The 14294-nt window shown below is 47.6% G+C and overlaps 1 protein-coding gene across 4 annotated transcripts in view; it reads right to left on the bottom strand.

The window, feature by feature from the left end:
• Positions 1-14294, bottom strand: part of ulk1b (unc-51 like autophagy activating kinase 1) — a 130148-nt gene that overhangs the window by 33019 nt on the left and 82835 nt on the right. For all 4 annotated transcript variants that reach the window (XM_078227155.1, XM_078227154.1, XM_078227157.1 and 1 more), the window contains exons 17-19: positions 9986-10134; positions 7748-7831; positions 5516-5763 (exon numbers count right to left, since the gene is read on the bottom strand). In XM_078227155.1, the coding sequence (XP_078083281.1) occupies positions 5516-5763; positions 7748-7831; positions 9986-10134 (481 nt within the window). The remainder of the gene's footprint in view (positions 1-5515; positions 5764-7747; positions 7832-9985; positions 10135-14294) is intronic.

Below are 14294 nucleotides of genomic sequence, written 5' to 3'. Positions count from 1 at the left end.
GACCATATCCCTCTATTCCCTGTCAAGGCGCCCCTTAAAGTCACTATCATATCTGCTTCCACTACCTCCCCCGGCAGCGAGTTCCAGGCACCCACCACCCTTTGTGTAAAAAAACTTACCTTGTACATCTCCTTTAAACCTTGCCCCTCGCACCTTAAACCTATGCCCCCTAGTAATTGACTCTTCCACTCTGGGAAAAAGCTTCTGACTATCCAATCTGTCCATGCCCCTCATTATCTTGTAGACTTAATGCCTAAGTAATTACTGTAGATGTTTTGAAATCGCTCCGAGGCCTCACCCCTCTCGATCTCTGTAACCCAAAACCCTCTCAAATCCGCAAGAAAAAAAAATCACTGTGATGTTAAAAAATAATGGTGCTTTTTCATGTTAATTGAACACCTCTGTTTATTTGTTCGAAAAATATTGGCGAGAGGGCAGAATTCTCCTATTTACTGACATTCAAGGTGTCTCCCCTCTGATTGGTAAACTCCAAACACTTGCGCACAATATCATGTTGGAGAGGCAGCGTGAGTCTCCGAGCTAATATCTAGCCCTCGATTGGCATCGCTAAAACAGATTATCTGCTCATTAACCATTGCAGTTTGTGTGATCTTGCTGTGTACTGAATGGCTGCCCCATTTCCTACAAACAGGAACTCATTGGTTGTAAAGTGCCATCCCAAGAGCCTCTGATTGGTGTAGCAGGCGTTACTTCACAAGGATGGTCATGTCGGGTGACCAATGGTCGGAGTGTGGGGGACGGCACAGTTGGAGGTGGTGAAATCTCCCGGAACACGGCCACGGTGGCACAGTGGTTAGCACTGCTGCCTCACAGCGCCAGGGACCCGGGTTCAATTCCTGCCTCGGGTGACTGTCTGTGTGGAGTCTGCACATTCTCCCTGTGTGGGTTTCCTCCGGGTGCTCCGGTTTCCTCTCGCACTCCAAAGATGTGCAGGTTAGGTGGATGGGCCATGCTAAATAGCCCCGTAGTGTCAGTGGGACTAGCTAGGGTAAATGTATGGGGTTATGGGGCTAGGGCCTGCGTGGGATTGTGGTTGGTGCAGACTTGATGGGCCGATTGGCCTCCTTCTTCACTGTAGGATTCTAGGATTCCATGATTTAAAACGTGTCTGGCAACCCTGCCGGACCCGGCTGCAGAGACTTGTTAAATTACTCACATCACAAGCTCATGGAACGTCCTCGCTCAGCTATATCTCTGCTGAGCTTCCTCCACTCCCTCCCAGCCCAAGGTAAATGCCCCTCTGTTTGTTCAAGCTATCGCCATGTGGGGGTTGAATTGACCAGTCCAAAGAGCACTGGAGGTGAGATAGTGGCACTGTAAGGATTATATCTTTAATCCGGAACTCTGTGTTAAGTGTATTACACATCAACTAATCCACAACTAGCTGATTTGACCTAATTACATTAATTTAAATATTTATAAGTTCTAATCAGACAATATTCAGTAAGTTGAGGAAAGCGTGTGAGAGTTTCATACAATCCTGCACTGCAGAAGGAGGCCATTTGGCCCATCGAGTCTGCACCGACCACAATCCCACCCAGGTCCTATCTGCATAACTCCATACATTTACCCTAGGTAGTTCCCCTGACACTAAGGGGTGATTTAGCACGGCCAATCCACCTAACCTGCACATCTTTGGACTGTAGGAGGAAACCGGAGCACTCGGAGGAAACCCACGCAGACACGGGGAGAACGTGCAAACTCCACACAGACAGTCACCCAAATCAGGAATTGAACCCAGGTCCCTGGCGCTGAGAGGCAGCAGTGCTAACCACTGCGCCACTTGTTGGTGTACCTCCTTTCTTACCCCCATTTCCATCACATTGAGGACTGAACACAATGAGCTAGGATCAGATGTCCCTCAGTTGAGGAGGGATCAGTTACACCTTTCCCTACTCACTGCAATGTTAGTTGTAGTGAGTCACCGATGAGAAAATGGGCATGAATGACCTGTGTGGTTTCTTGGTTGCAAGAGGATGCCAAGGAGAGAGGGAATGGAGGGAAGATTGGGGGAAGGAAAGAGATGGAGGTGATAGAAGATCGGGACACAAAATAGATGTAGGGAGCGAGGGATGGGAAAGAGGGGAGGAAATGAGAGAGGGGAAGGGAGGGGAAGAAGGGAAGGATGGGAGAAAAATAATGTTGGAATTGTAACAATTTCTATGGCCTCAACATGCCTCAAAATGTATCCTAGACAATGGAATGTAGTCACTGTTGTAATGGGGGATCATCCATGCCTCACGGTGTCAAGTTCTTGAGTGTAGTGCAGAATTATAGAATCCCGACAGTGCAGAAAGGGGCCATTCGGTTCATCAACTCTGCACCAACTCTCCAAAAAAGCATCTTACCCAGGCCCTATCCCCGTAACCCCGGGCATTTATCCCACTAATCCCCCTAACCCACATATTTTGAGACACTGAGGACAATTTAGCATGGCCAATCCACTTAACCTGCACGTCTCTGGACTCCAACAACACTCAAGAAGCTCGACACCATTCAGGACAAAGCAGCCCACTTGATTTCTACCCTTTCCACAAACAGTCAATCCCTCCACCATGGACGCACAGTAGCAGCCGTGTGTACCATCTACAAAATGCACTGCAGTAACTCACCAAGGCTCCTTCGACAGCGCCTTCCAAACCCATGACCATTGCTGTCTAGAAGGACAAGGGGAGCAGACACATGGGAACACCACCACCTGGAGGTTCCCCTCCAAGTCACTCACCATCCTGACTCGGAAATGTATCGGCTGTTTCTTCACTGTCTCTGGGTCAAATTCCTGGAACTGCCTCCCTAACAGCACTGTGGGTGTACCTTCACCACATGGACCGCAGCGGTTCAAGAAGGCAGCTCACCACCACATTCTCAAGGGCAATTAGGGATGGGCAATAAATGCTGGCCTAGTCAGTGACACTCACATCCCGTGAATGAATAAATAAAAACTTCCAAATAAAATGAACCAGGTAGCCCATTGTGGACACAAACCTTGATCTTCTCAATCAGTATCCAGGTGTACAGAGTTTCAAACTTGTGTGTGGGTGTGAGATTGAGTGTAAATGAAAACTTGCCAATCACAAACAGGTCCTATAGACTTTCTACATTAGTTGTACAGGACTACAGACATTATTCCGACAGTGCATAAGAGGCCATTCGGCCCGTCGAGTCTGCACCGACTCTCTGACAGAGTATCTTACCCAGGCCCTCTCCCCCATCCTATCCCCATAATCCCACGCATTTACCATGGCTATTCCACCTAACCTGCACATCTTGGGACACTAAGGGGCAATTTAGCATGGCCAGTCCACCTAACTTGCACATCTTTGGAGTGTAGGGGGAAACCGGAACACCCGGAGGAAACCCACGCAGACACGGGGAGAATGTGCAAACTCCACACGGACAGTGACCCGAGACCGGAATTGAATCCGGGTCACTGGCGCTGTGAGGCAGCAGTGCTTAACACTGTACCCACCATTTGGGGGTTTACAATAGGCAGTGCTAGCTTCATGGTCACTCAGACAGAGATTGACATTTTGTTCCAGATTTATTTACTGAGTTTAAATTACACTAGTGCCGTGGTGGGATTTGAACCCATGTCCCCAGAACATTAGACTGTGTTTCTGGATTATTAGCCCAGCAATTTACCATTATCCCTTGGTATGCTACATTGTGTCCACATTGACAAATTATTTCAATGAGTTAGTTTGGGGAGGGGTTACACTTACAAGTTACAGAAGGGTAGAACCAATGTCACGATAAACAAGCTATCCGATCATTATCACATCACTGATTGTGGGATCTTGCTGTCCAACAATTGGATACAAAGTCATAGTCGGCACAGTGGTTAGCACTGATGCCTCACAGCGCCAGGGACCTGGGTTCGATTCCGGCCTTGGGTCACTATCTGTGCGGAGTATGCACATTCTCCCCATGTCTGCGTGGGTTTCCTCCAGGTGCTCCGGTTTCCTCCCACAGTCCAAAGATGTGCAGGTTAGGTGGATTGGCCACGGTAAATTCTCCCTCAGCGTACCCGAACAGGTGCCGGAGTGTGGCGACTATGGGTTTTCACAGTAACTTCATTGCAGTATTAATGTAAGCCTACTTGTGACACTAATAAATAATTTTAAACTTTAAAACTGTCGTCAGTGCAGGCTCAAAGGGCTGAATGGCCTCCATTGTAGAGACTCTGTTCCTCTGAGCTTCCCAGTGTCCTGCCATTCATTAAATACTCCCTTGTCTTGTTTCTTTTTCCAAAGTGCATCACCCCGCACTTATCAGGGTTAAATACTGTCTGTCACTGCTCTGCCCATCTGACCAACCCATCCATATCTCCCTGCAACCTACAGCCATCTTCTTCACTATTACAAATGTGAGGTCATGCATTTTGGAAGGTCTAATACAGATAGGAAATATACAGTAAATGGCAGAACCCTTAAGAGTATTGATAGGCAATGGGATCTGGGTGTACAGGTACACAGGTCACTGAAAGTGGCAATGCAGGTGGAGAAGGTAGTCAAGAAGGCATATGGCATGCTTGCCTTCATTGGCCGGAGCATTGAGTTTAAAAATTGGCAAGTCATCTTGCAGCTTTATAGAACCTTAGTTAGGCTGCACTTGGAATATAGTGTTCAATTCTGGTTGCCACACTACCAGAAGGATGTGGAGGCTTTGGAGAGGGCACAGAAAAGATTTACCAGGATGTTGCCTGGTATGGAGGGCATTAGCTATGAGGAGAAGTTGGAGAAACTTGGTTTGTTCTCACTGGAACGACGGAGGTTGAGGGAGACTACAAGATTATGAGAGGCATGGACAGAGTGGACAGTCAGAAGCTTTTTCCCAAGGTGGAAGAGTCAATTACTAGGGGGCACAGGTTTAAGGTGCGAGGGGCAAGGTTTAAAGGAGATCTACGAGGTAGATTTTTTACACAGAAAGTAGTAGGTGCCTGGAACTCGTTGCCAGGGGAGATAGTGAAAGCGGATATGGTAGTGACTTTTAAGGGGTGTCTTGACAAATACATGAATAGGATGGGAACAGAGGGATATGGTCCCCGGAAGAGTAGGGGGTTTTAGTTCAGTCGGGCAGCATGGTCGGTGCAGGCTTGGAGGGCCGAAGGGCCTGTTCCTGTGCTGTAATTTTCTTTGTTCTTTGTACCCACCCTACCAATCTTGGTGTCATCTGCAAACTTGCTTATCATTCCCCACTTTACTTTATTCAAAAATTATCATCTATATCGTTTATGTGTATAACAAATAATAAGGGCTCCAAGATGGCTTTGAGGATGTGAAAGGTGCTACAGAAACGTAAGCCTTTCGTTCTATATTTAATTATTTAGCAAAATGGAAAAGCAGAAAACAGTGGATTCTGCAAATCCAAAATATAAACAGGAAATGCTGGAAATACTCAGCGGATCTGGCAGCATCTGTGGAGAGAGAAACAGAGTTAACGCTTCAGGTTGACGGTAAAACCGAGTATCCCAGTAAAGCGACGGAATTGTTACCTTTGTTGGAGATCCCACGATTGTTGGGAGTGGACTTCTCTGAATTAAGTCTGAGAGTTTAGGAGAAGACCTCGCCTGTCTGCAGGGCTGCAGCGCTGGCATCTGCAGGGGCTGGCTATGCTGAACGTGGGCCATGTATGTCACCATGGGCTCCGAGTATTGTTTCCGTATCTTCTGCCGACACTGATGAGTGTCCGAGAGGTTGGGAGCACTGTGCAGTCTGGAGCCCAATCCGTGCTGGTGCGGTTCTGGCAAGAAAAGGCCAATTTTCAACTCGGAAATCAACCAAGCACTGCCTGAAACTGTCCATAGTTACCACGGTATCATAGCAACGGTATCATGGCAACGTCATAGTTTAGTAAGATGGCGATGTTTTTCGGAGGGGCAGGCCCTTGGATCACCTATTCTACCCTTTAGATTCTTGCTGTAATCCTAGAACTCATAGCCCTTTATTGCCAGTTTTTGTTTATTCATTCAAGGGACACAGAAACATAGAAACTAGAAGCAGGAGGAGGCCATTCGGCCCTTCGAGTCTGCTCCGCCATTCATTTTGATCATGGCTGATTATTGAATTCAATGTCCTGATCCATCTTCTAATTCCTTCTTGAAATCAGACAACCTTTTGGCCTCATCCACTCTCTGTGGGAGTGAATTCCACACATTCACCACCCTCTGGGTGAAGACATTTCTCCTCCCATGGGCGTCGCTGGTTGGCCAGCATTTATTACCCATCTCTTGTTGCCCATCACCAGATTTCATTCATTCTTTAGATAAACTCTGTTATGGCTTTTCTGATCTACCAGGCCAGCTCAATCTGACCCAAATTATGCCTCTTAGTCAAAAAACCATTTCCCCAAAATTTCCCATTTTATTTTGACACCCTGAACTTTAACCTGTGTCCTCTAGGGGTCAATCCTTCTGCCCAAACATTCTTGGAACTTCATTCTTCAAAACTTGAAAATCTTCAAAGGTCTCAACCAAATCCACCCTGATATTCCTTTCTTCCAACGAGTGTCAGAGTCAGTCATCTTTACTCAAAACAAACCTCCTACCCCTACATGTAATAAAAAAGGCAAGTGGGATGTTGGTATTTATTGCAAAGGGACTGGAGTATAAAACTAGAGAAGTGTTGTTGCAATTGTACAGGGTGTTGGTGAGGCCACATCTGGAGTATTGTGTCCAGTTTTGGTCTCTTTATTTGAGGAAGGATGTGGTGGGATTGGAGGCAGCTCAGAGGAGATTCACCAGATTGATTCCGGGGATGAAAGGGTTGACGTATGAGGAGAGATTACACAGTTTGTGCTTGTACTCGCTGGAGTTTAGGAGGATGAGAGGGGATCTGATCGAGGTATATAAAACTTTAAAAGGGATTGATAAAGTAAACATAGACCAAATGTTTCCTCTTGTGGGGCAATCTGGAACAGGAGGTCACAGGTATAGGTTGTGAGGCGGTAGATTTAAAACTGAGATGAGGAGGAACTACTTCTCGCAGAGGGTAGTGAATTTGTGGAACTCACTGCCCCATAGCGCGGTGGAGTCTGAATCATTGAATGGTTTCAAGAAGGAGATAGATATATTTCTAATAAAATAAAGGATAAGGGGATATGGGGAAGAGGTGGGGAGGTGGATTTGAGACCAGGGAGAGATCAGCCATGATCTGATTGAATGGCGGAGCAGGCTCGAAGGGTTGAATGGCTTACTTCTGCTCCTAATTCCTATGTTCCACCTTTTCTACCTACACTCTTTATTTATGGTCACCCTCCACTCCACCACTTCCACTCTTAGATCTTGGGAGCATCACTTCTTCTCATAGCTACTTTTTCCTCCCCTTTTGAAATCACTTGTTTCCCTCCCCCTCCCCAGTACTGTTCTTCCCCCTCCCCCTGCCCCCACCTGATCTGTTGCGGACACTCCTGTCGTTACATCAGCCAGGTAGGCTGGACCGTCAGCCTCAATCATGGACCTTCATTTTCCTCTGCTGGAGGGTCGCCATCCCGCTCACTCTTCCTCCCCTTCAAGGCAAAGCCTCAAACCGATTGCTGAAGACCCCCCCACCCAGCGCCATGGTTGAGGGGAGACAATGTTCAGGTCTGAGTGTCTGCCAAATCAGGCGGTGACTGTGTTGCTTCATGCAGTGGGTTAGAACCTCCACAGCCAACCTGTGATATCATTCAGAGCCCAGGCCAGTGAGTGTGTCACTGGAGAACAATGATAGTCGAGGGGTGTACTTACCTGGAGATGTGTGTCTAACCCGCGTCTCCAATCCAATTGGCGAGGTGCTGGCAGAGTGGCCCGACTGCTCAGGAATTGTGCCAACTTCAAGATAAAAAGGAAGAAAACATTTGCAGTCCCATGAGATTTGAGTAGATTTGCCAGAAAAACAACAATAAATATTCTCATTCTCGAGGCATCAAAGTTCTTGATGTTGATTCAAGATAATGTCTGATAATCAGACAAAGTCAGCATGGATTTACAAAGGGGAAATCATGCTTGACGAATCTCTTGGAATTCTTTGAGGATGTAACAAGTAGGGTTGACCGAGGAGAACCAGTGGATGTGGTTTATTTAGACTTTCAGAAGGCTTTCGACAAGGTCTCACATCACCGACTACAATGTAAAGTTAAAGCACATGGGATTGCAGGTAATGTCTTGAGATGGATAAAAAGCTGGTTAGCAGATAGGAAGCAAAAAGTTGGCATAAATGGGTCTTTTTCTGATTGGCAGTCAGTGACGAGTGGAGTTCTGCAGGGATCTGTGCTCGGACCCCAACTGTTCACATTATATATTAATGATTTGGAAGAGGGAACTGAATGTATTATGTCGAAAGTAGTTGAGGCCAAAATGTTGTTTGATTTCAAGAAGCAATTAGATTTAGCTCTTGGGGTTAAAGGAATCAAGGGATATGGGGGGAGGGGGGATCAGGATATTGAATTTGATGATTAGCCATGATCAAAATGAATAGCAGAGCAGGCTCGAAGGGCTGCATGGCCTCCTCCTGCTTCTAGTTTCTGTTTCTATGTTAATTGATGGAGTTGTGTAATTAATTTTTGAAAGCAGCAATGTAGCTGAGTTGTGTGATGCAGAATGAAGTACTGTTCTGGAATAGACAACCCTTCTTCACATGGTCATCCTAGTAGCTCCAGCTCTAGACCTATGGGGCTAACTTTTGTTTTTTGTGGTGCGGGCCCTGTCAATAGGCCCGAATGTTGGGAGGGACAACCTTGCTTCGGTGGTCTGCGAGACCCTGGCCGCATCCTATCACCAGCAGGCGATTAGCTGGCTACCTATGGGCAGGGGTCCATCGATATTATGGTCAACCACCTGTCCCCAAGAGCTGCTGGCCAATGGTTGGGTAGGACCATCAGGCGTGGCTATCGCCACTGGGACTAGATGTGGAGAAGAAAGCCGACATGGAAGGATACTACCCCCTCCACCAGGTAGGTGGTGTCTGGGTTAGATCATAAGACCATAAGACATAGGAGCAGAATTAGGCCACTCGGCCCATCGAGTCTGCTCCGCCATTCAATCATGGCTGATATTTTTCTCACCCCCATTCTCCTGCCTTTTCCCCATAACCCCTGATCCCCTTATTCATCAAGAACCTATCTATCTCTGTCTTAAAGACACTCAATGACCTGGTTCTGTCAGACAGGTCCCGAGGATGGGGTGAGGGTGAGGTTGCTGAAGGCTGGCTGTGCCGTTGCCACAGGAGAAGGCACTGTCACCAGGGATCGCCGCCATGGGCCAAGGAGTGCCCAAATAGAAGGATCCTCTCTGAGCCCCACAGGGAGCCTGGTGTTTCCCCACATTGCAGGGCCTCCTTGCTATTGGTGAAATGTCAGTGGGTGACAAGAAGCCCTGAATTGGCTACTTCAGTAACTCGGAGCTTCAGTTTTTCCACCACGTTACCCGCCCGCTGGCAGGGTGGCATGGCTGTGGGAAGATGTTGGGCATTCCATCTCCCTGGCCCTTCTACATCATTTTATAGGTCTCCTCCTCAACCCCCCCCTCCCCCCACCAACCCCGGCCCCCAACAGTCTGTCCCCAGGGAGATGATAAATTTAGCCTGTGGACTCTAATGACAAGTTCAGATCTGATCCCTGACAGAGAATTACACTCCGGCTGAGGATTTCCCATGCCTTAAATCAGTGGCACGGTAGCACAGTGGTTCGCACTGCTGCCTCACAGTGCTAGGGACCCGGGTTCAATTCCAACCTTGGGTCACTGTCTGTGTGGAGTTTGCACGTTCTCCCCGTGTCTGCGTGGGTTTCCTCCGGGTGCTCCGGTTTCCTCCCACAGTTGGAAAGACGTGCGGGTTAGGTGCATTGATCCGAATAGGCACCGGAGTGTGGTGACTAGGGGATTTTCACAGTAACTTCATTGCAGTGTTAATGTAAGCCGACTTGTGACACTAATAAATTAAACTTAAACTTTAAAACTTCCATGATACACCAGTCACTCGAGGCCTACCCTGTGGCGATGGTACGTAAGCCTTCAAACTCCCAGAAGACGGCCTTCGAAACGGGCTGGATCCCTGTTCTCCATGCGGTGGAGGGGAAACCCCAGTCTTGTTGAAACTCAAGGGGCTGGTGCTGCTGGATCTCTGAACTCCCCCAGACCTGAGGGATAAGCAGTTACAACTCAAATCAAGCCAGGGAATAAGGAATCTTCGTCTTTTGTTGGACATTGAATTCTGAAGAATTACTCTTAATGGGACAGAGATTCCTCTAACTCGTAATTCCAGCGAACTAAACAAAGTCAGCGAGGCTAGATGATGAAATTTCCCGCTCTTTTCCATCAAAACGTTCATTTAAATTATCAGCAAGATGAATTCATAGAATGATATAGCACAAGAGGCAATTCGGCCCACCGTGCCTGTGCTCGCTTGTTGAACAAGCTTTCCAATTAGTCCTATTCCTCTGCTCTTTCTCCCACAGCCCTGCAACTCTTTTCTCCTTCATGTATCTATCCAACTGCTCTCATAGAATCCCTACAGTTCAGAAGGAGGCCATTCGGCTCATTGAGTCAGCACCGACCACAATCCCACCCAGGCCTTATTCCCGCAACCCCACATATTTACCCTGCTAATCCCCCTGACACTAGGATCAATTTAGCATGGCCAATCAACCTAACCCGCACATCTTTGGACTGTGGGAGGAAACCAGAGCACCCGGAGGAAACCCACGCAGACAATGTGCGAACTCCACACAGACAGCGACCCAAGGCCGGAATTGAACCCGGGTCCCTAGTGCTGTGAGGCAGCAGTGCTAACCACTGTGCCGCCCCTTGAAAGTTATTATTGAATCTGCTTCCGCCACCCTTTCAGGCAGTGACTTCCAAATCACAGCAACTCGCTGCACTCATCCAGGCAAGCGGAGAGTATTCCATCACTCCTGACTTGTGTCCTTGTAGATGATGGACAGGCTTCGGGGAGTCAGGAAGTGGGTTACTCTCTGCAGGATTCCCAGCCTCTGACCTGCTCTGATGGCCAAAATATTTATATAGCTTGGCCAGTTCAGTTCCTGGTCAATGGTAATGTTGATCGCAGGGAGATAGGGTGATGGTAAATCAATTTAAACTGGTGAAAGGGAAATAGCTAATTTCACTATTAGTTAATTTGTGAGATAAGGTACCATCAGTAAGGTGCAGGATTAGACATCTCGAATATTAGTGTAATGTTCGACCAGCGTTTGGATCCGATGCTTTAAATCTCATTCTGCAAAACAAGCATTTTGATTTGCCCATCTTAAACCCATTTGTCTCGGGGCAGCTTGATTCATTCTGAAATTTAAGGCTAGCCATGATCATGTTGGAAGGTCCGAGTTCTCCACTCCTGCTCCTACTTCTCACATTCTTCCCTCCCCTGTTCACCCGCTCACTTCAGTAATTTATCAAACGGTTTAAGGTTTCTCCCACTAAATAACCCATGAACTTTCTAATGGGTCGGAGGGCTGCAGCGAGAGGCTGATCTCTTTGACTCAGGATCGTTCCAAACTGGCATTAGAATTCAGAACGCACCCAACCAGCACAGCTTTGGAGAGGATGCAGGGGCGATTTGCCAAAGTGGTACCAGGGATGCGGGATTTAATCTCCCTGGAGAGTCTGGGATTGTCCTCCCTGGAGTGAAGAAAGTCGAGGGGAGATTTAAATTGAAAAACCCAACACTAACTATGAGGGCATTCTGAGAAAGCAATTGGGACAAAGAACAACAGACCCTTTGGCCCTCCAAGCCTGAGCCGATCATGATGCTTGCCTAAACAAAAACCCTATGCACTTACAGAGTCCGTATCCTTCCATTCCCATCCTATTCATGTATTCGTCTCGATGCCTCTTAAATGCCGCTATTGTACCTGCTCCCACCACCTCCCCGGGCAGCGCGTTCCAGACATTCACCACCCTCTGTGTAAAAAACTTGCCTCGCACATCTCCTCTAAACTTTTCCCCACGCACCTTAAACCTATGTCCCCTATTATTTGACTTTTCTACCCTAGGAAAGAGCATCTGACTATCCACTCTGTCCACGCCACTCATAATCTTGTAAACCTCTATCAGGTCGCCCCTCAACCTCCGTCATTCCAGTGAGAACAAACCGAGTTTATCCAACCTCTCCTCATAGCTAATACCCTTCAAACCAGGCAACATCCTGGTAAACCTCTTCTGTACCCTCTCCAAACCATCTACATGCTTCTGGTAGCGTGGCAACCAAAAGTGTATATAATATTCTAAATGAGGCCTAACTAAGGTTCTGTACAGCTGCAGCGGGACCTGCCAATTTTTATACTCAATGTCCCAATCGATGAAGGCAAGCATGCTGTATGCCTTCTTGACTACCTTATCCACCTGCGTTGCCACTTTTAGTGATCAGCGGACATATGCACCCAGATCTCTCTGCCTGTCAATACTCCCAAGTGTTCTACCATTTACTGTATAATTCCTACATGCATTGGACCTTCCAAAATGCATTATCTCACACTTATCCGGATTAAACTCCATCCGCCCAAGTCTCCAACTGGTCTATATCTTGCTGTATCCTCTGACAATCCTCTTCACTATCCGCAACTCCACCAATTTTTGTGTTGTCTGCGAACTTACTAATCAGATCAGCTACATTTTCCTCCAAATCATTTATACATACTTCAAACAACAAAGGTCCCAGAACTGATCTCTGTGGAACAGCGCTAGTCAGAGCCTTAGGAAGAAGTTTTATTCACTGGCGGAGAGCTCAGTAAGCAGAGGACACAAAGTTGAAATTAATTGGTAAAGGAAAGCCAGAGGAGGGATGCAGAGGATTTATTTTGTGATCTGGAATGAACTGCCTGTTCGTAGACTCAATACTAACTTTCTGAAGAGAATTGGAGATATACTGGTGATGTAAAATTCTACAGGGCTATGGGGTAAGAGCAGGGGAGTGGGATGAATTGGATAGTTCTACCAAAGAGCTGGCAGAGGCATGATGGGCTGAATGGACTTCCACTGTGCTGCATCACTCTGCGAACCCTCTGTCGCATCTTAGCCAGCTGACTCCTGAAGCTGGTAGCGGCAGTATTCCTGGGCAGCGCCAGCCGATCGCGGAGTCACATTTCCACTTACCCAGACCAACTAGAGAGGGGCAATAAATGCCAGTTTCACATCACTTTAATTAAAAGCCAACCAGCTAAGCTCGTTACCTGGATGCCCGAGGGGTAGATCTCGTCACTGAGGTTGGGGGGGCTCGCTGGGGTTCCTCCCCCTCGCAGCCAGGTAACCGCAAAGGCAATAGCTCAGCAGTTAGGGTGGTCTTCTGGTAATCTAGGTGAAACTAGTTAGACTCCTGCATCGTCCCTGCACACACTCGGAATTCTGAACCTTCATCTCTTCCAGCATTTACCTCATCTCTCTGTCCTTGCCTCAATAACGGTCTTGTCCCAATGAGGAGAGTGCTTGGAAAACAAAAACCTAACTGTTGGCTAACTATTTCTCATCAGCTTGGTTTGGAGACTCTCAAGCATTGGTTGGGTTCCAGACACCCACAGACCTCCTCAGTGATTCAGCTTCCAACAGTCCTGCCCAGTCCACTAGGGCAGGCAGCACAGGGCAGCTCTCTAATGTCTCCTCAAGCTGAAAGAGCCATAGAATTTTACAGCAGTAAGGGAGGCCCTTCGGCCCATCGTGTCTGCGCTGGCCATCAAGCTCCTATCTATTCTAATCCCATTTTCCAGCACTTGGCCCATAGCCTTGCACGCTATGACATTTCAAGTGCTCATCTAAATGCTTTACCTGATGAAGGAGCAGTGCTCCGAATGCTCGTGATTCCAAATAAACCTGTTGGACTTTAACCTGGTGTTGTGAGCCTTCTTACTGTGCCCACCCCAGTCCAACGCCGGCATCTCCACATCATTGTAAATGTTGTGAGGGTCCCGCTTCTACCACCCTTTCAGGCAGCAAGTTCCAAATTCCCACCACCCTCTGGGTAAAAAGGTTTTTCCTTAATACCTCTCTGATTCTCCAGCCCCTTACCTTAAATCTATAGTTCAGGGCCACACAGCAAGTGGAACACACAACCTAGTGCCACAGTCAACCCACACACAACCAACATTCCCTTCCAGGTGTAGAGCCGGGGCTAACTGGTTTACCAGAGGTGCGATGGGCCGAATGGACTCCCATTAAGCTGTGTCACATTACTCAATGTTCTTTTTGTAACTCCTCTCTCTCGCCTGGGGAAGCTGCACTGATTTTTTTGCAAGGCCAATGGCCTGTCGGACTGAGATAGGATTCGATCTGAAGCGCGGCGGAGTGGCTG

The sequence above is a fragment of the Mustelus asterias genome, chromosome 13 (assembly GCF_964213995.1).
Source record: "Mustelus asterias chromosome 13, sMusAst1.hap1.1, whole genome shotgun sequence".
NCBI classification, from domain to species: domain Eukaryota; kingdom Metazoa; phylum Chordata; class Chondrichthyes; order Carcharhiniformes; family Triakidae; genus Mustelus; species Mustelus asterias.
Note: the sequence above shows the minus strand (reverse complement) of the source record. Positions and strands in the feature narration are given on the sequence as shown.